The sequence below is a fragment of the Oryzias latipes genome, chromosome 24, assembly GCF_053564925.1.
Source record: "Oryzias latipes strain Hd-rR chromosome 24, Olatipes_Hd-rR_3.1".
Classification (NCBI taxonomy): domain Eukaryota; kingdom Metazoa; phylum Chordata; class Actinopteri; order Beloniformes; family Adrianichthyidae; genus Oryzias; species Oryzias latipes.
Genome location: NC_136260.1, coordinates 15,880,699 through 15,901,878, shown reverse-complemented (window position 1 = coordinate 15,901,878; position 21,180 = coordinate 15,880,699). Strand labels below are relative to the sequence as shown.

Sequence of the window (21,180 nt, the reverse complement as noted above, 5' to 3'; positions counted from 1 at the left end):
ATAAGCAGCATCTGAATCCCAAATTAGAACAAAATGTTACAAAAAGAAAAGTGCAAAGAAATAAAACTATTAAAAGATTCAGTGGGAAAGAAATTAGATACTTTTTTAGTAGAAGTTATTCTCTCTCAGATTTTAATCATTTTCTGGAAAGAAAAAAAGTAAACAATAGACAGAGGAGTAACACTGACCACCAGCCACTGGTCTCTCAGATTCTCCATCTCTTTCTGGATGCAGCACATATCAGAGTTGGGAACCTTTTCAACTTCTCTCTGCAGGTCTTCCACTATACTGATGAGCTGATCCATTTCATCTTGTTTCTCTCGAAGCTCAGTCTGAAGGATCTCATGCTACACGAGGCAGGAGGGAAACAGACCCAAGTTAAACACAGACCTCTAACAGGCTTCTTAAAGTCCTACTCCAATCATCTTTTCATCCATTTCAAAACGTTCCCAGTTTTCTTTAGATCACGATTGTCCCATTTTAAAGCTAAATTCAAAGACTTGTGTGGTTTTTTAGGACATAGTTTCTGCAGAGCTGCAATAGTTCATCAGATATTTGCCTCTGACTTGGAGGGGAGTGAGCCTGCGGTCATTTCGCATCATCCCTTTGTTTACACTCTCTCAAACTAGCTTAGAAAACCCTCACAGATAGTGAGCATTCTTGGAGTCATCCAGCAGTGCAGTTTTGAGCCAGATACCAGCTTAACAAAGACGTACATGGATCTATATGTCTGCAAGTGGATGTGTCAGAATGGGGCAGAGCAGGGAGTGCTTGTGTGTCACAACTACACATTTTTTCCAACAGCATTTTTTCGTCTGCTCCTTATTCAAAATATTTTAAATATAGAAATAATAAGAAATAAAAATTTAAGATACATTTTCTATATATATATGCCCTCCATCATGAAAGACAAATGCCCCAATAACATGTTAGAAACACTAAAAACACAATTTTCATTGGAGTAGGTTATTAATTTGTTGCTCAGAACTGTTCTCAACCTTATGCTCTGCTTATAAGACATCCTATCTACTTTAAAGTCATGTTTTTAGATTAACTATCCGATCTGTCAATGAGAGGTACTGACTCGTGTGAGGGTACTTCTGGCCTCTTGAACATCATGGTTATGGTCAGGTAGATTGTGAACAACAGCATGAGCTTTCTCCACAAAACTGCTGAGGATTGACTTCAGGTGGAGGAACAACCGGAGATGATCAACAATGACTCCACTCTGCTCCTGCCTGTAAAACAGGGAAGAAAAATATTCATTACATGGGGGGCCAAAACCAGAGAGTGAAATATTCTAAAGCAGACATCAGTTTCTTCAATTCTCACCTGTTAGTTATTAGTTTTTTGAGGTTTTCCCATGCCGTCCTCACCAGAGTTACCTCCCTTAGAGCTTCTCCTGCCAGCTCGCTGTCTCTGCGGGCCAGCTGGTTTCCTTTCTCCTCCAACCATTGCTGGGAGTGCTGCAGGGACTGCAGCTCATCCTCCAGCTGGACAAAGAAACGCAGCCTGGCGGAAACAGATCCAGAAGAAAACAATGGGGATTACCAGTCTGATTCCAGCATTATACATCTTATTTCTTTGGAGATCAAAGACAAATGAACTCATCCATCTGGAGTCTGGCTTGAGTAACACACATTCGATTCTTGAAAAACAGTGGGCAGAGACAAGATCTTTGAATAAAAATGATGCTCTTAACAATAAAAAATGATTCAACAACAGTTTGGCACGTCATATCTTTGCTGTGAATGCATGAACACATTGAGAAAAAAGCATTGCTAAACACTCAATGATTAGGTGTAAAAAATTGGAAAGAAAATGTAAATTAACTAAAAATAAAAATCAAATCATGTCATCTTGACATAATTGTATGCATATAAAGGTTGACTCTTACATTTTGTCTGGGGGAGCAGGATAGTTCCCTGATTTGTTCAGTCTAGACTGAACATCAATTTTACCAGTGTGTCTATCTTTTCTTTTTTTTTTTTTTTTTTTTTTTTTTTTTTTTTAAACTTGTCCTGTCCAACAGCTAGGCAAACAGATGAGAGCTGAGGGCCTCTTGTGTTGGACATATTTTATTTTAACAAGAGGGGCTATTCATCTTCAGACAAACCAAAGGTATGTCTGAATAAACCCCTTTTGTAATTGAGGCCAAACTTTATTAATTTCAATCATGTTTGAAAATCTTTGGTGTTGGACCGGACGGAAAAGGAAAGAGGGGAAGAAGAGAGAGGGACGTTAGAGAGAGGGGGGGGTAGGGGGTGATAATAGGAGGGGAAGGGGGGTAAGACCATGAAGCAGCATAGAGCAGACAGGTTTACTGGTTGTTTATCATTACGGTACGGTTCAAATGTAGTACAAAAAGGGCAGGGCATGTTCGCACACACTCAAATATTATCAACACACCTGCTAGCTGCAAAAATGTCCACATGTCAACATGTACACAAAACAGATAGTGTTCACGAACGCATACCTATGCCTTTAAACCAACTAGTGTGAAATCTTTCATTCATTCAATCATGGAAACTATTAGTGCAAAGGTGAGCTAACACCAGTGCTCAGGTGAGTGTTTATGTTCTTCTAAAATGGAGTGTCTATCTTTTCTTTTTGCCACAACAGAACTGAAAGGCTTAACAACAAAAAAGAAACCCCTAAAATGTTATGCAAAATCACACAAAGAGGGCAACAGAGATAAAAAGTTAAAAAGAAAAGGCCAGGTTTTTGCTATATTAGTTGAAATACATGCAATATTCACTCTGGTGCTCTGTTACACAAGGTATCATATGTTGTTCTTATTATTATCACCACCGATATTTAATCATTTAAAAAAAGAAAGAACATATTTCTATAAATACAAAACAAAAACTGAGGAACAGCATTTTATAACACTAATTAGAGTCCCAGAGGAGCAACATTTGAGGCTTGAAAGCTGAGTAAGCACCCTGTTTAGCATTATTTTGAGGCTGTAAAGGTCATCTTTAATTAGACTTTTTAGCAAACAGTTTATCGTGTAACCTGCACAATTTTGTAATTTAGACCAAAAAAAATCAAATCAAATAGACAGATTTTACAAATCGTCCCACTTTAATAGGTGAGAGAGGTCTCTAAGGTCCATCATACACATAAACTGTAAGAGACAGATGGAAAAAAATAATCCAGGGAATCCCTTTAGTGGATTTTAAAAGAATTTGTCTGTAAATGGTGCAAAAATAAGTAGTTATTCCCTACAAACGAGCAAGAATTCTATTTGTCACACAGCTGGTACTTCTTTAAGAAGCTCACACCTGTCCACACCCTTGAAAAAGTCAGACAGTAACCTCTCCTCCAAAACCAAAGACCTTTCTAAAGAGACCAGAGACAAGATTGTTCTGAACAATGACTGGAGCTTCATGCAAGATTTAACCTTGTGTGTACAAAGGATCTCAAGAACTACATGGGGGGACTGGTCAATGACCTGAGGAGAGCTGGGACCTCAGTCAGAAGGACTACTGTAGTGCTCCAAAGGTCCCTCTACTTCAACCAGCACATGTCTAAAGTTTGCCAGAGACCATCTTAATAATCCACAGGAGGATTGTGAGTGTATCATGTTGTCAGATGAAAACAAAATGGTATAAATGCCACTCGCCATGCTTGGAGGGGAAAAATAATTAAAGGAAAACCCTACTTCCTTGTCATCGCCAACCAGGGTTACATTACTAATTATTGAAGTGAACTTAGTTACTGACCAAATACTTATTTTCTTCACTATTATACAAATAAATTATTTTAATATAATAAAATGTGATTTCCTGTAATCAGATGAAGTGCACCTCTGATGAACATTGCAGACCTCATCTTTTTTAGGAGGGACAGCTTGCACAATTGATGACTTCCAATTATACATGTTTGTCTTTGTAATCTTTGAGAAAAATGACATACGTGGCTTTCTGTACACATCTTGAAAAACAACAGAAAACGGACAGATGAGAGAAAATTCAATTTAACTTGAGCTTTTACTCAAATGAGCAAAATCCTAACTGATCTGAATCTTTAAAAAAAATGCAATTTGCATTTCACCAAGGTGTTGCATTATTGATTCTGTATTTTTATATTCAATGTCAATGTCATTATCCACATTCACTGTTTTATTTGAAATTAAAGGTGAGAACTGGCTAAAGGTTTTTTAACTGCATAGCCACATAAGAGCTCTGAGGTTGTCTTAAGTTTAAAAATCGACATACCTGTTTTGAAATGCCTGAACAGAACACTCAATGCACCCCTCCTGTCTCGCATCGTTCTCCAGTTTCTTCAAATTCTTCATAACTTCCTCTTTTCTCTTCCTAAAGGAGCACCACAAGTCTCCCAAAGCATCTGCTTCGCTCTGTCTCCATCCAACTCCTCTCTGCACCTCCTCCAGAGCCATTGTGAGTGCCACCACCTTTTCCCTGCAGGACGTTCTTCCCTGCAGCTGACCGGTTTCTTCACGGTCCTTCAACAGGGGTCCACATATTTGCATGTGCGCCTTGCTCAACTTTCCATCTAGTGTCACGGCATCACCCTCAAGTTGGGCCATGTCTTTAGCCACTTCCATGATTCCACGAAGAAGTTCTTCTGCCTTGAAGTGGTCCCAGCTCCCCCGGCCTTCTACTGCCTCTTGAAGGCGGCTCACAGCCTTAGATGCCCCCTCACACTTCTCAAGGAACAATTTTAAGGAAGTCAGGCAGTCTTTACGGATAGAAATGAGACGCTGGGATTCAGCAAGGGGTTGCAGACAATCTTTCTTCCAGTCCTGGAGTTGCTGTTGGGCTTCAGGAGTGCAAAAGCAAAGTACAGAAGTCTCCCTTTGATTCAGAGTCTCTCTTAGCACTGCAAACTCGTGCAGTTGGGCTTCATGCTCCTTTGGAGAAAATATTCAAAAGGAAAGATTTGTGAAGTAGCAATCAACAGCTAAACCACAAAAATCTATGTAGACAGAAAATGTTAAATTACTCACTTTTAATGTATTCATTGCACCTCCAAGATCGGAGACATCAACTCGACAAGAACTTCTCACGCTGGAGAGTAAGTTTTCGCTCTTTTGGGTAATAATCAGCAAAGCCCGATCAAACAGCTCTAGCTGTTGCAAATGAAGCTCCAGCAGCTTATTTCTACAAAAAAGAAATTCATTGAAAATGTCTTGAAGGTTTGAACAACAAAATAGACTTTGCTCTTGCTGAGAAAAAACTGAAAAGCTACCTGTCTGAAATGCTAATTTTCACTGAAGTGCATCTTTCTTTAAAGAGGGTAAGATTGTCATCAAGCTCCTGGATTTGAGCTTCAGGAGCTGCAGGGTACAGACAAAGCCTGAGGTTCTCAAGACCTTCAAGAAGGGTCTCATAAGACGACAGCTCCTCCTGCATTTCCTGGAAAGAAAACAAAAGCTGTAACGCTGCATCATACAAAGTAGCAGTCTTTATTCATATCTGTACAGAGGGAAAATGCAAGGATTCTACCTGGACATTTTGTAATTCACTCTTCAGCTTGACTTTATTTGCAGAAAGCAGCTGGGTGTCAGGGCAGCACACAGATTCACATCTGTCCAGCCAACTTTTCATGGAAGAATTCTCCTTTTCATATCTAGATGCAAAAAGAACCCCACATTCATTCATGTCATAAAAAGAAAATGAAAAAATATCTTTACTCTGACCGTGCCTCTATATAAATGAAAGGGTCACACTGGGGGAACCAGATATCGTCCCAGAGCACCTCGAGCTGAGTGCAAATCTCCAAAAACAGCACATGACTCTGACTACTTTTGAAAGCAATGAATGTACTATTTAAATGATTTCTTTCATCTTACCAACAATCTATAAGTTACATTAAAGACGTATTAGCCATAAAATTTCAAGAAATAGTTTCAATCAAATAAACAGATGTATTACAATAAAAGTGATTTCTAGAATGATTAAATCCTAAAGCTGTAAGGAAATATATGCACGGCAAATAGGGAACCTTTAAAGAAAATAACCATTCCTCAGTAAATGAAATACTTGCTTTTTAAATGACATCCTTCTGTTCACTCTAAAAGGACAGCAATTGTTAACAACATGATACTGTAAAAATATTTTATTCTCTTAGACTGGAAAACACACTGATGATGCGTTGTGTTTTCCTTCCCTTCTGTGGTGTTTTCATTTTTGCAAGCGTTCCAGCATTTACATATTTTTACCATAAATTGTACCTTTGCCACAGTGCGAGGAGGCTCTCTAATGCTGATTGCTTCTCAGCAGCCGTTCCTACTAACAGCCTCTGCTGCCTCTGGAGGTCGGCCACCTCTTCTTCCAGCTGGCTGCTCCTTGTGAGCCTCTTCAAGGCCGAACTCAGCGCCACCAGTCCTGGCTTTAGCTGCTCAATGCTCTGGCATACTTCCTGGAGTAAACAAAAATGCTGTTTATATTGATCTGACACACAAGATAAGAACTGAAACAGAAAGACAGACGCTTTAGTTTCTGCTCACTATGTGCTCCTGAAGGACTTTGTAAGTATCTGATGATGAAGAACAACATTTAATTGGACAATCCAGTTTCTCTTTGAGATCTTTCATTGTTTTCTTGACCTGTGAATACAAAAATATCATTAGATGTGACTTATAAATATCATTTATAAAGACATTAATGTACTTCCTGCTGCACCTGCTCAAGATTCTCTTTGCATCTCTGCCTGTAGGAGGTGCTCTGGTTGAACTGTGCACCCAGCTGCTCAATTCTGTCCTTCAGCTCATCAAAGCATCTCCTTGTTTGGACAAGTTGGGCCCGGATACGTCCGGCTTCTCCAGTAGTCACAAAGCTGGACAGGGCGTCACAGTCAGCCTCGATGTGGGTTAAAGCCAACTTTTTCTCCTCTAACCCTTCCCGTATTATCTAAAAAAAGAAGAAAATCCTTTTTTAGGAGTGCTTTCATCCCCATTTATGTTTTACATTAGACTGTGACCACAAAACAACCATTTCCTAACATTTTTTCTTACTAATCCTAGAATTTGCTACATAAATTTGAACCACTGTGATGTTAATATTTCTATTTACATGAGTCTAATTACCTACTTTAATTTATAAAATCAGTTTACAATGTTGGATTAAAAAAAATCCAAAAAGATGTGTAAAATTTTCTCAAAAAGATGCTTAAAAACCACACAAACCCAGACAGAGAAAAACTTACACCTAGAGTTGCAATTTGTTTCTCTAAAGGATCTGAGGAGGTGCAGAGAGCTTCCAGCTCCTTTTCATTCTCACTGATGAACAAAGAGATGGCTTCTGACTGGCAGCTAAAGCTCTCCCACTTCAAACACATTCTCTCCAGCTGGATGCCGCTGGAAGACAAAGACATTACTCTGTCATCGAGTGACAATTGGCTCACAAGGAACAATTACAGCCAGACTGAATAATGTACAAATGATGGAGAAGAAAAAACTGATTCTAACCATGCAAAGTAGGTTAAATGTTTATGCAGAGAATAAAACAATAACACTTAATGTATTTGCACTTTGACTGTATGAGACCTCAAACTATTCTATGCATGGAACACCTTCAAGGTTCATGAAAAAGGCATGCGAAGGAAGAAAAGGCTTGGATGCCGCATACTTCTCCTTGAAGTTGTTTTGAAGTTGTTTTAGTGCTTCTCTGGTGGACTGGGCCTGCTGCAGAGGAAGCTCATGATTCTCTGTGCCAAGATGAATCTCTGCCGCCTTCTCAAACAGTATATCAACTCGAGCAAAGTAGTCTTCAGACTCTCTGAGAAGCCCCTGATCACAATGAAAAAAGCACTTGATTAGTATCTTGTACTCCAGGCAGAAGCGGTCTGTGAATTGTTTCGTACAAAAGTTTTTTTTTTTTTATCTGTGCAAACCTTGTTTCGTGTCATTTCACTTCTCAGGCTGTCCAGGTTGTTAAAGATAAGCTCTTTGTGTAGCTCATTGTTGCTGCTGATGATGAAAGTCCACACTGCTTCTCTTTCCATGTCAAAATTCTGCCAAGAGCTAAGAATCACCTAGAAATGATTTAAAATCAAACATTTAGAATTATTTACAACTTTAAGCACTATAGTCTAAAATTTCCCAAAAAGACAAACACCAAATGACAATGTAAAGAAAAAACTCATTATGTGTGCTTTAAAAGGATGGGATTATAGACACAAACATGAGCATGCTGATATGACAAAGGTCCTGTGTACCTGCAGTTTGTTTTCCTGGATTCCAGATTTTTGGTCAGCCTCGCTGAACGCTCTCTCCAGCTCACACAGAGGCTGACTCAGCTCTTCACAGCTCTGCAGCTGACGGCAGTGGGACACCAGCAGCTCTGCTTCCCTCCTGTTAGAGTGCAACCGTTTCAGGTGCTTCTGCAAAAGCATAAAAGCATGATGCACTTGAACTTTTGCTCTACTCAAACAAGAAACAAAAGTTAAAGGTACCTGTGTTAATATTAGGATGGGAAAATAATTTCAGTTTCTTTACATGTCCTTCAATTACAATGCTTATTTTCATTTATTTAGTTACTTGTAAGTTTAAATATTTTTTATTATAAAATGTAAATGGAATAACTTTGCACCTTATTAAAGGGTAAAGTGATTTTTTTGAATGGCAAGCAGCCAATTTGTGTAATTTATTTGCTAAGTGCTAATTTGTTGCTCGGTAGTAATTAAGGGAAAGCATTACAAAGGCAAGCTTTTAACCAGTCATCATGAATGTCCTTTCAAAGAACTGACCTCTATTGCATCTGCAATATTTACCTGGTGAATAAGATACAGTTGTCTCGCTTCCTCAGAATTCTCAGCATTTAAAATCCTGTTGATTTGCTCCTCAGCCTCTTTTCTTTGGCTCAATAGCTCCTCCCGAGCAGCATGGATTTCGTCCCTCAGCTCCTCAAACTGAAACATAGTGGAGCCCTCTTCGCTCAGCTGAGGCAGAAGGGCAAATGAAAGATTGTTTTTGACAAATCGGAGCAAAGGGGGGAAAGAATGAGAAGTGTAGGCTTTGTTTACCTGACGGATTGAAGATAAAAGAGCCCGCAGGTCTGTTGAAAGTTTGGTCAGAGCATCTCTCTGTCTGTGGACTTCCACTTCTGAGCTGACCTCTGACAGCCCAGCGAGGCGGCTCCTCAGCCACACCAGGCTCTCTTCTCGAGCATCAACTCCCCGCTGCAGAGCCTGGTATCAACACACACCCAAAAAAAGACCTGTAATCGGACCTCCAAACCTATATCAGAAGACAATGAGTGCAAACGCACCTCAACGGCAGCGGTGACTTGCTCCTGATGACTCGAGTTTCTAGCCGTTTCTTTTAGGAGCCTCAACTGCCTTCTCTGAGATGAAAGCCAATCAGAAAGCTCACAGAACCTAAAAGGTGCAAAACAGCACTTAACACATGCTGATGCACTGAAATTTGAAACAGTCACCTCTAATCCAACTGTACCTCTCATTCCACTCTTTCCATTTGTCAGGGTGTTCCTCCAGTTTGAGGTAAGTGCTCTTTATATGCTCGGAAAGCTCTAAAACGTCTCTTTTGGTGGATTCCAGCATTCCATAAGCCTGGTCGTTGTCAGGCAGTTTGTGGCAAAGTTCCTCTATGTTTTTAATCCTTTTCTCACACAGGATCACAGGCTTGCGTTCCCTGAAGAAAGTCTGAAACACAAGGAATGTTAAAAGCATTGTATTATTTTGTCCAATTTCTCTCAGATGGGAGGCTCACCCTGTGCTCCTGGATCAAGCGCTCACTGGTGCAGGTGCCCGACAGGGCTTGCTGTTCTCTCTGCAACTCTGATCTGCAGTCTTGCAGAATCGTGGCCACTCGCATTTTCTCAACTTGCACATTTAAGCGAAGGAGATGGGATGGCACCTCGCCCTGGAGGTCCTGAGGAAACGAACACATATGAAGAGAGCACGGCACACTAAACCGTCCCAGAAAAGAAAATCAAATGCAGTCTTTTTTAAAAGAGTTAAAGAATTTTCATTGGAAATTGACATAAACCATGTTAAAAGTGGGGAATGCTCTCACCTTCCAGGTTTTGTGTAGTTTCCTAACTGTTTCTTGAAGCCCCTGCTGCTCCTCTTGAGGCAGAATGTCCGTCAGTTCATCGCATGCCTTCAAGAACACACTTAGGACTCGCTGGTCCAGCTGTCCAAAAAATTCCTACAACGTAAAAAAAATAAAAAAAAACATTCAAAATACAAAAGAAGAAGTTCCAATACTGTGGCCCTTTTTTTAAGGAAATGTTTGAACCTACAGTGTGTTTCTTAAGCAGTTTCTCAGGTTCTCCAGTCTCTCTTAAACAGTCCTGAGCTTTCTTCAGCACTCTCTCCAGCTCATGCCGGGATTCCTCAAACCTTCTCCTCAGACAGTTGTTGGCCTCTTCCTGGCGTCTCCAGTCCCCAACCTCTTTCAGCAAAGTCTGAAAATGATTGCAATGTTTTAACATCTGTGTCAGATGAAGCATGGCGCATAGAGGATGTTAGATTGTTTCAATGTATCATCTATGTGTGTACGTGCATTAACCTGTGCTGCGCTTTGAATTTCTAAAACTCTCTTCTGCAGCAGGGACTGGTCAAAGTTTCTGAGGCTTTTGCTGTTGGAGATCAGTCTCTGCACAGTGTGGTGGTTCCTCTCAATCACTGACAGACAACGCTTACAGTTCTGCTGCTGGTTTAGTAAATCCTGAGAAGTTTGGAGAAAAATAACAAAACTGACATTCTGTGTTATATAATGACAATGAAGTTTACACATCATGAAAGGAGTTTGCAATGCACTTTGAGCTTTACACATGCATTAAACACTTAAATTTTCAAACAAATACTTAAACTCTACGCTTAAAGTTCAGAATAAATCTTATACAGGCTTCTTAATAAAGAATAAGCATCTGAATATTAATACATCACAATAAGAGAACTTATCATATTGTAGTTGCCCGTGCTGCTGGTGGTGCCCACACTGAACACTTTTAGGACAGGAGATTTTCATGAGGAAAGTACTTTCAAGATTTGGATTACTGTTTATTAATACAATATTGCATAATAAAATCTCTATTTAAACGATTGTGTTGTAGAAGTACAGTGTAAGATTTCAAATGAGACAAGTCATGATTTTAGTATTCCTGTTATTATTCCTCCATTATTTACGTCTTTTAAGAATCCTATTTGAAAATGTTACATGAATGAAGGACTAACACAAGACTGTTTGGGATTTTTTAAGGTACCAAAAAAGATTTTTTTTTCCCCAGGCAACAGTGTATTTGTTTTTTTCCACCGACAGTGGTAGTGGAGGTTTTAGGATACTTCACAGATGACAACTTCATGAACAAAATTAAAAACGGAGCTAAATTTGATGCTTGAGTGAAATAATTGGGCAGAGGTCTGATGGAAATATTGTGTCACAACAGAGAAACAGCATGGTTAAATGGGATAAATGGATGTGGTTTTTTTTTTACTGTCCTACATTAACTTTACCACAAAGAAACTTGAGAAAACTTCTTGTTTTTGGTATTTGGGATTAATTTGCTGTTTTCCACATCAAAGAGCCTCTTTTATGCTTTTTAAAGTTCTGCAGTGGGCTGACTGAGTTTTGAGACAGCTAATTTGCACAATCTCTGTTTACAAGTCACCCTCTGTGTTTCTGCCTATAAATAACATGTGATCTCCTGCCCCCACTTAGCAAGTCAATTTATGAACAGCCAACCCACCGTTAGAGGTTTGGCCTAAAGTTAACCAGTCAGAGTGGGAGATTCATCTTACTCTCCTGGTGGTAGTGACAGATAGAGGGAAAGGGTAGCAATCCACAATACTGGACGGAAAAGGTTTGATGGCCTAATAACATCTGTGCAATGAACAAAACACAAATTAATCAGAAAAATTAGTTCTTCATCATCATATCTAACCTGCCACTTGAGTTTTTGTGAGCCGGGATCCCCCTGAGCAGAAGTGGTGAGAGTGGCCCGCTCTAAAGCTTGGTAAAAAGTACTCATGTGCTTCTCCATCTCCTCCAGCAGAGGCAGGAGGCCATGACAGTCTTTCACCAGAGAGGGACAACGTTCCCTCACCTACAAAGAAGCAAACAAAGGATGTTGACATACAAACATAGCAGTGATGTACAGTAAGTGATAAACAGTCATTCTCCTATGAATCCCACCTTGCTCAGCTGACTTTTGGCTGTTGCCATAGCTGCCATGACCCTTGCAGCTTCATCCTGTGGTGCATCCTTGGCAAGAAGCTGAGCGCTGCGGGCAGCCAATTTGTATTGCGTCTCCATGGCAACGACCTTTTGCTTGGTATTCTGCGATGAAAGGATCAGGTAAAGGGTCAACTCCAGCCTTGAAATTTACTTTTAAAGTCCAAATGTCAACAACCGGTGATTTGAATCAGAGCTGTAATTTCCTCATTCCATCATCCATAATCTGCAGAACATATTCTATGGAGGTTTGGGTAATGTTATGAATTTAACCTTAAACATTGTCTGGGCTTGATAGGTTGGACTGTAATGCTGATTAGGAATATGAGGTGTTCAACATGACCTTTAATCAGTTTGTTCGACTTCCTCACCTCCACATCCTGCAGGAAGCTTCTGACACTGAGAAAAGACACCTGAACAGGAGCATTTAGCTTGGCTTCTGCTGAGTCCAGCAGCTCTTTCAGAGCCCACACAGCTTTCAGATGGTCTTTTCTCCACTTTTCCAACTCTTCCGAGTGAGCATACTGCAGCAAAAGTTAAAAATATAATACACATCTTATTCTCCAGAATGAGTTCAACAACAAAAAAACTATTACAATTATTTTTACTTGTTTGACTGTGAGAAAAAGCTTTCTCCACCGTCCATTCATGAGAAGCAGCTGCTGCTTCAGATCGAGAGAAACCGTCTCGTCACAAGTCTCGATTAGAAAATTCCCTGCATCGTTCATGGCCGCATGCTGATCTATCCAGTGGCTGAGATTCCTGAAAAACTCCTGAAAGGAGGAAAGACTCATTAAAGCGACAGGGGAAGACAAAGAATTTGAGAGAAACAAAAAGTGACTGTCAAGGAAAGAATGGAGGAGAAATCCTAAAAAGAAACAATAGGAAGTAGCTGAAAGAAAGAAACAACGCTGAGACATTAAAAACTGGGGTAATTAGCTGTCTAATCCTTAGTGGAGATTTGAATCTGTGGTAACCATGGTAATGCTACAACAGGAACATCCTCTGTGGCTTGTAAGTCAAAGAGCGACTAATAGGATTCCTCTTGAAAGACAAGATACTGGAACAAGACTGACGTAAATTTGATTGCTACTTCTTCAGACTGAGGCAATTCTGTCTCAATCAAATAAAGTGTGAGGGGACCTAAAGGGAAAAAAGCAGAAGGTTGGACATTTGCATTCATGACAGTCATACCCGTTTAGTGTTCTCAGGCTGACTCAGAGCTTCCTCTGCGTCCTCCAGCCAGGCCTGTAAGGAGGTCACAGTGGAGGTGTACTGCTCCCAGTTGAACAGCACCTGCTCCAGCATGCTCCTCACACTGCGCACCTCCATGGACAGACTCCTCCACTGAGTTACCACTTCCCGCATAAACCTGCGCACTCCCATCTCGCCTTCATCCACTGTCGAATCCCAGAAAAAGGAAAAAGGGGTTTCAGTTAAATCCCATTTGTGCAACCAGCGCCTAACAATAGCCTGTGACTGCTTGACAGATTGGCCTCACTTTGAAGTGACATAACACATGGATTTTTGTGATTTATGAAAAAACATTGAGGCTGACAGCAACACAACCCACCGCAGACAAAAGTCACCTCAAAAACCACAGAGAGATGTAAAAAAAATCCCTGCTTGCATGCTGCATTGATTCGGATGACTTTGTCCGGCTGTATAAATATCAAGTTTCTGCATGAGTGGATCAATTAAACTAATAAATGCATGTCTCGTTCGCTTTTAAAAAACCCTCATCCAGACTATCAGAGGCCAGGGCCAACCGTATAACACCAGCAGGGCTAATTCATTCATTGGGCCAAACAAACCTGCGGCATCCTGATTTTTTTCGCCACACCTCACTTCTCTGCTCTGCATACCCTGAAGCAAAGCAACCAGCAGAACCTAATGAAACCAACAAGCTAGCTCGGTCTGCGCCCAGAGACCCGCAGAAGTGGAGCAGCCCTTAACTAGCAAATGGGGTCGTATTCCCCACTGAGAGCAGGGAGTGGAGGAACCTCATTTAGCTGTAGCCTGCAGACTCTCCTTTTCTTGCAAATTGTCAAATAAAAATCTGGGGTTCACTGAGCTGCTGAAAGACAATGGTTCATTAGTTACGGAGCTTTAAAAAAATAGGTAAAAAGCTTTGTCTGAATCATGGGACATTACTAAAAAAACTACACACACTTTATAGGATTTAGTGAACCAATTCTTAAAGAGATCTTGTAAAGGGGAATATTTTTAAAGCAAATAGAATTAGCAGTCTCAGGTGAAAGAAATTCCTTTCAGGTTCATCTTTTGTTCCAGATGTTTAAAATGGTACAACTTAATTGCACATTTTAACTTCTCACCTGAGCTGTCAGCACTGACATATGCCTCCGCAGATTCCTTCAGAGACCGGAACAACACCTCATAATTTTCAAAGAAGCGTTGCTTTTCAACAAAGGACTGAGGAAAACAAAAATGAAAATATCAGTACATGTCGTATAAAGCACATCGGTCTAAAAAATGTTAGGATTTCAATAAAAAATAAAGATTTTTTTAAATCTAGACATTCACAAAACTCAAAAGTTCAAAGAGTGTTTGTACTTAAAAAAAAGCCCTACTATGTAGTTGTGGAGCATCAGTTCCACAGACTCCTGTCGGCCATATTTGACGATCCAAAATTTCAGTTTGGACTCAGCTATCATAAGGAAGGCCTGCATGTGGTGTTTGTTTTCCAGAAACTCCATTCTAGCCAGATGAGCATTAGAAGACGTAGAAACGAAGTTCAGCCTAAAAAAGTACAGAGATCAGACAACTTATTCCTTTGGTGCAGAGTTTTTTGAAAGCAAGGGAATTGCTTTTTTTCTGGACAAACCGTTCAGCCATATCTTGGAGTTGGTCTGGAGGAACAGGGACTCCATCGACACTTCTGTCTTTATGAATTCTTTGAAAAATCTGCTGATGACTTTCCAGGCTCCTCAACACATCCTGTCCAACAAAGTTATAGGATTTTAAAACAAAATGTGAATAAAGCTAGAGATTCTCTAAATTTTTAACAAAAAATGTGAGAGAATAACTTCATAATGTTAATATTAGGGTCAGAGTGGTAAAAAAGTACAATTCTATTAAAATGTGTGAAGCTGTCTGTTATTTTTTTTTACTATCTCAGTCAGTTTGTTTAAAAATTGGTACAGCTCTGTAATTTTATTTAAATATCCGAGACTGAGAGAGTTTATGATAAAAATTCTGAATTTCAAGTTAACAAGTTTAAAATTAAAGTTTAATCTCTGAAATCAAAGTAAAAATGTGGGAGGAAAAAAATAATGTCACAATGTCAGCCTACATTTTGATATTATTTTAAGATTACCTTCCTCTTATTCTAATCCACTTGCCTTACAAATGTTCCTGGGGCCTATCCCACTTACTTTATGATACTTTACTTTTCTGGTCTATTTCCAATCATATGCACATATTGACTTCTTAGATGCAATTTAAAGTTAACCTAAGAGACATGCTTATGGACTGTGGAGGAAACCAAAGTGCCTGGAATGGATCCACAAAGGCATGAGGAGAACATGCATACCACACAAAACTGCCTCCTGCCCTTTTTATTTGGTGCCATGCTGACCTTGTGCTGCTCCAGGGCTCTATGCACAGTGTTAGCTGTGATATCATCTGCCAACTGGACAACCATCTCATCTCGCAGGGCTCCTTCTGCCTCATGCAGCCACACCCCAACTGTATCCAGAGGAGCTGGCAAGGATCTGTCCAATTGGAGATGCCAATCCAGAAGCTGCAGGACAGACAGGAGTATTGAGCAAAGGCTCTTTATACACACAGACTTTACAAAATTAATAAATAAATTAGCAAAGATGCACTTGGTTAAAGCAGTCACATTTTAATTTCTCTCACCACATTGGAGGCTCTTTCCCAGGCCTGTTTAACCAAAGCCTGATCCACCGTGAGCATCCCGTCCCGCTGAGTAGACTGCAAGGCTCCCTCCACCTGCTTCCGCCTCACCTCCAGCTGTACATGCAGACTTTTGAACAACTGAAAAGAAAAGCAAAAATCAATCTACTTTCTTACATGCTCTCGTCATCCCTGGCACCTTTTCAGATCCATTTTCAACCCTAAAAGTCTTGAACTTGACTGATAAAAAAGAAATAAGGAAACCCCACTTGCAGCTAAATATGGAACCTTTCCAGGGGCTTGGACTGATGAGCCAGACAGGAAATATGATGGCTGCTGCTTGATCCCTCTTGTGTAATGCCTCTGATTAAGTTAATAATAGGAACGTCTGTGCCTAGAGTGCCCAGTTTAAATGGCACACGCCCTTGCAAACACACCAACCTGGTACTGTTGAGCAAGACTGCCCCCGGTCTCCTGTGTTTGCAGAGCATCTCTCTCCAGCTGGTCGAGCCACATTTTGAGCTCCCTCAGGGCCTTTCGCTGTTCTCTCTGGATGCAGAAGGTTGAAGGATGGCAGACAAGGACAATGAAAGCAGGACAAAAATGATGAAAGACTTTAACTGCTGTGAAGCTTTACAAAAGCACAAAAAGATGAAAGAGAGCTGGATAAATCGTATTTGTCTCCTCACAGGACAAACGATCAAAAATTCACAACTCACTCAGATTAAGCAAGGTATTTTGCTTAAGACCCCCTGATACTTAATTAAATTTAGGTAAGCTTTAATGCTTTAAAACTTCATCTCCCGTGACAGCTCAGATTTTGCTAACTTGTGCCTATAAATCTGGACGTTTCTTTTCTTTAAGTTAAAAGCGCAACAGAAAATGATTTATGTGCCAACCATTTGCAGTGAAGAAAAGAGCCAGCCTGATCAGCACAACGTGACTGGAGCAGCTCTGCAGTGCATCAAAAGCTCGGCCTGCCTTAAAAACAGGCCTTGTCTGCCTACAACCTTTCCATCAAATATGCTGCATCAGTGCAAACCACTGAGGCTTACATTGTCATGCTAATAAAACCAGCAGCCACAGCACAAACTGGCAAGTTCCACAAAGAGTAATATCACAACCTATTAAACTGGACGTTTTCCTGTTATCATTGCTCAGACACCCTGAGGGTTTAATATTAAATCAGATGAACCATTCGGACTGGAGAAAAAGTGTTAACTTGTCACTGAGCTGCAGAAAACTATGGAAAACCTTCACCTACCTCCAACATTTCTTCTATATCACGAGGAGCAAGGCCATGCTGCGAGACAGAGGCCAGCACAACAAGCACCGGAAAGCAGTCACAACACAAACACAGAGAAAGGTAAGAAGAATAAAAGACAAATGTACAAAAATTGTGGGAGACTTGAGTGAAATATTGATGTTTTTAAGCCACATAAACCTTTTCAAGGGTTAAAACAAAACAGGATTAGCCAGATGTGCTTATTTTAATGTAAAAAGAACAAAAAGAATGTAGTTTACACATGCCATGGCTCCATTTCATGCACTTGGAGAGGACTTTTTTTTTGTGTGGAGAAAGGGAAATATGTAAAGAGCTGACACAATTTTGACAGCTGGTTACCTCTTCTTGCTGCTGTCCCTGTGCGTCCCTCTGCTTTCGCTGGGGAGGATATTTCAGGAACTGGGCTACGTATGTCATAACAGATTTTTCATCAGGCTTGTCTACATCAACATCTGAGGAGGGGAAAAAAAAGATGTAATCAAAAGTCACATTAACCTTAAGGTAAATGTAGATTCTTACAGGGAAAATTATTCCCAGTCTGGCTGAAACCGACAGGTCTGCCATGAAAACTGTCCTCTGCATTTCAGACCAATGTCCCGCTTTGGTTTGGACGTTCTGCCATGCTGAATCTCACGGGCTAATGGACCTTAATTACACCGATGTCAAGCTTGATTTGTTAGAGATGCTGCTGAAGGGCAGGCGTGAAAGCCACAGATGGTGTTTGGTGATGGCACTGAGGTGCTCATCTGATACTGTGACGAACCCTCTACTCTGTTTTTTTCTAAAACTGTGTTTGATAAAGAAGCGAATAACTAGAGGTGAGATAATTCCTCTTACTCCAGTGAGTCCAATTAAAGGAATTTCTAATTAGGGATAATTTGGTAGGAAAAACAAACAAAACAAAGGGGCTAACAAAGGTAATGTGATGTTGTAGAGATGTGGATATTTCTGTTCAGCTTAGTTTATTCGAAATGCAATAGAGAATGTAACATACCCTCTGGATCAAGGAGCTGTGGAATGCCCAACTCTGTCTCAGCCAATAAGAAGGCTTCCTGCAGATTTTCCCGATTGGATCTCCTTCGTACTCGCTCCATGTCCACCAAATTAGGCCGGAGGGCATTGATAAGAGCGAAGAATGCCAAACCTGTCCGCCAACTGGGACCAAAGTCCTTCACCTCAAGCCTTAAACATCTTCGAAAAACAAATTCAAAAAGTCAATAAACAAAAAGGGGTTTTCTCTGGTGCCAGATTTGCAAAGAAAAGTCGTCATACTTGGTGGATGTCTGCTGCACCCATCTAAGTAAGGCCTTTCTGGCTCCACCCTGTACGGGTGGCAGGGGTTTCCTTTTGACGGGTGGGCTGGTGGTGTCAGTGCTGCTGGTTGAGCTGTCCATGGAGGAGGTGCTGCTGGACAGCAGAGGAAGCTCTGGTAGGCTGCTGGTAAGTTCTTCAATCTTTGAAGAAAAAGAAAAAAAAAACAGGAAACCGGGATGTGTCTGCTTTAATTATGGTCATTAATGACATTAAATACCTACAGGATAATACGGCGACACAAAACCCTTCTAAACATGTAAATCTGTTACAGACGCTGACAGTTTTAGGATTTTGTGTGGCACGTTTCCACTGTGTTCAGTTCATCACATCATGAGGATTAGCCACAACAGTAAAAACTTGTAGCTTTGCATTTTTTTATACTCAGTAATATAGGCTTAAATGGGCAAAATTATATATATATATATATATAAAATGCAGTTTATAGAGAAAAAAATCAAAGCTTTCCAACTTAAGAAAGCTCAGAAGTTTTTAATTTTTTTTTTCCTTAAGGTCCTCAAAAGTAATTCTGACTTAAAACTGAAATAATTGAGTTTTCTTAAAGAACAATTAAATACGTGTGATAAATGTTATTTTTTTTATGTCAAATTAAAATGAAAACAATAACCAAAAGGAACTCTTTGAATCTATCTGTAAGGGTGAAATGGACTATTTGCCTTTCTCAGCATTTAAAAGCATTTTCTCCTGTTGATGTGTCTATTAGGAGCTGTTATTAAGTTCTTCTTGACTGATTCACTGCAGAAGTGCCTGAGGTGACTGCCGCTTGTTTTCATTGCAGATGCTTCAAAGAATTGATTTTCCAGTTAAACGTCTTTTTTATTCAGACAAAAGAGGCTCTTGTTTCCCTCTTAATAAGCACCCAGCTGGGTGTGTGTCAAGTGCGTTAGCTATCAAATTGAGGCGTTTTGGTTTGCGAGTCTAACCTTGAATTTTTAGAGCCTGAAACTTTCAGGTTTTTCAAGTAAAGTAAATTCACGAGAGCGCTTTAAAATCAGGTTACCTGGTAGTAAAGGATGATTGTCCACACCAAACCAAGAACTATTGAAGGGCGTCCATCCACGATGTCCGTGGAATTGATGTTCACTAGCTTGATCTGTGAGAAAACATTTTTAAATGATCTCAACTATGGCAAAAATGCTGTCCACGTGAATTTATTTTTAATCCCCCACATAGCTCACAGTTTTCCTTAGATTTTGGAGTCAGCCATACAAATATTGTGACAAAAGGATGAAAATAATTCCACCCCTGTCTTTTTTATTCTTCATATTCACAAGAATGGAAAAGTACTAACCGGAGATCCTCTGTAGGCAGACTGGAGGCAGATAAGAGAAGAAGAATGAGTTGGACTTGGAAGACAGACAGGAAGAAGTACTCTAGATACAGCTGACTGAAAGCAAACGCCTTATTGACTACGATGACAGATACTGCGGCATCTCTAAGGTGAGATAATGTGAGTGGTCGGCTGAGAGGGGAGATCTATCACAGCCGCACAGGCAACAGGGATTACATGCAGCAGGGAAACATGGGATGAGATGGGTATAGAGTGGCAAAAGAAGGGGGTAAAAGGAGGCTGTATGCTGTGATATGGTGAAGTATTCTGTATTATCAAACAGCGGGTCAAATTATGAGGACGCTGTAGCAAAACAGGTCATCGCACGTTGATAAAACCGCTCTGTTGAGGTGAAAATGTAACTTGGAGGAGATTGGGGGCACGGGAGGGCAACATGGGGAAACACCCGATAAAAACTGATAAAAAAAATGCATTACATGACTTCATATTAGAAACACAGTAGGATAACCTGACAAATCAAACCAGCAGTATGTGGCTGGAGTTGAAAATAGATTTGGGGCTGCACACCAAAAGAACAGATGTGTAAAAAAGGCAAAAATGTTTTCAAAATTCTGCATTAATTTATGGGACGTTTTGTTATTTATGGGAAATTTTTTGTATTCTTGAGGTCATAGTTGTTTTTAAATGATCAGGATTTGCCTCTAAAGTGGCAGAAGAGGTGTTATTCACCAGTTTCCTGAATTCAAACACAATATTACCTTGCTTTTCTGGAAAGTGGATTCTTTCAACTGTTTTCAAGTTCATGTCTTTGGAATTTGGGCCATTGAAAAAATATTATCTGTGTTTATCACCTTGATCATTCCAACGCCATGAGGGAAATGTTTTTTTTATTCATTTTACAGCCTTTAGGAAAAAAACAAATCAAATGAAGGTGAAATTGTGGTTGAGCTTATCAAATTCTGAATAACAGAAAAGTATTCAGAAGGTCACCAAACATGGACATGTACAGCTGCTCTTCCACTGACATCTCACCTTCAGACAGCAGATTCCCATCTGAAGGATTAACCCTTTTGACAAACACAGTCCCATTTGTGGAAAACATATAACTGTTTTTGGAGACAGAAAGTATTTGTTGGGCTTTATGGATGTATTGAAGATTCTGAGAGTTTTTCTATCAAAAAATGTAAGCCAGTTTACAGATAAAGTCTAGTTTAGAAAATTATT

The 21,180-nt window shown here is 40.1% G+C and overlaps 1 protein-coding gene across 8 annotated transcripts in view; it reads right to left on the bottom strand.

Annotated features, from left to right (window-relative positions):
* Positions 1–21,180, bottom strand: part of syne1a (spectrin repeat containing, nuclear envelope 1a) — a 105,154-nt gene that overhangs the window by 66,158 nt on the left and 17,816 nt on the right. For 6 of the 8 annotated variants that reach the window (XM_023953156.2, XM_023953155.2, XM_023953160.2 and 3 more), the window contains exons 5-43: positions 19,957–19,977; positions 19,666–19,758; positions 18,606–18,787; positions 18,328–18,524; positions 17,673–17,785; positions 17,313–17,351; positions 16,490–16,597; positions 16,052–16,189; positions 15,768–15,932; positions 15,015–15,127; positions 14,761–14,929; positions 14,506–14,602; positions 13,364–13,569; positions 12,778–12,942; positions 12,541–12,693; positions 12,131–12,274; positions 11,880–12,041; positions 10,505–10,663; positions 10,236–10,400; positions 10,007–10,141; positions 9,701–9,862; positions 9,425–9,633; positions 9,240–9,348; positions 8,995–9,159; positions 8,743–8,910; positions 8,188–8,352; positions 7,864–8,004; positions 7,599–7,759; positions 7,177–7,327; positions 6,654–6,881; positions 6,479–6,577; positions 6,203–6,390; positions 5,475–5,598; positions 5,218–5,384; positions 4,976–5,129; positions 4,224–4,879; positions 1,333–1,512; positions 1,085–1,238; positions 189–347 (exon numbers count right to left, since the gene is read on the bottom strand). In XM_023953156.2, the coding sequence (XP_023808924.1) occupies positions 189–347; positions 1,085–1,238; positions 1,333–1,512; positions 4,224–4,879; positions 4,976–5,129; positions 5,218–5,384; positions 5,475–5,598; positions 6,203–6,390; positions 6,479–6,577; positions 6,654–6,881; positions 7,177–7,327; positions 7,599–7,759; positions 7,864–8,004; positions 8,188–8,352; positions 8,743–8,910; positions 8,995–9,159; positions 9,240–9,348; positions 9,425–9,633; positions 9,701–9,862; positions 10,007–10,141; positions 10,236–10,400; positions 10,505–10,663; positions 11,880–12,041; positions 12,131–12,274; positions 12,541–12,693; positions 12,778–12,942; positions 13,364–13,569; positions 14,506–14,602; positions 14,761–14,929; positions 15,015–15,127; positions 15,768–15,932; positions 16,052–16,189; positions 16,490–16,597; positions 17,313–17,351; positions 17,673–17,785; positions 18,328–18,524; positions 18,606–18,787; positions 19,666–19,758; positions 19,957–19,977 (6,264 nt within the window). The remainder of the gene's footprint in view (positions 1–188; positions 348–1,084; positions 1,239–1,332; positions 1,513–4,223; positions 4,880–4,975; positions 5,130–5,217; positions 5,385–5,474; positions 5,599–6,202; positions 6,391–6,478; positions 6,578–6,653; positions 6,882–7,176; positions 7,328–7,598; positions 7,760–7,863; positions 8,005–8,187; positions 8,353–8,742; positions 8,911–8,994; positions 9,160–9,239; positions 9,349–9,424; positions 9,634–9,700; positions 9,863–10,006; positions 10,142–10,235; positions 10,401–10,504; positions 10,664–11,879; positions 12,042–12,130; positions 12,275–12,540; positions 12,694–12,777; positions 12,943–13,363; positions 13,570–14,505; positions 14,603–14,760; positions 14,930–15,014; positions 15,128–15,767; positions 15,933–16,051; positions 16,190–16,489; positions 16,598–17,312; positions 17,352–17,672; positions 17,786–18,327; positions 18,525–18,605; positions 18,788–19,665; positions 19,759–19,956; positions 19,978–21,180) is intronic. The other 2 variants (XM_078942972.1, XM_078942973.1) reach the window with 2 other exon arrangements.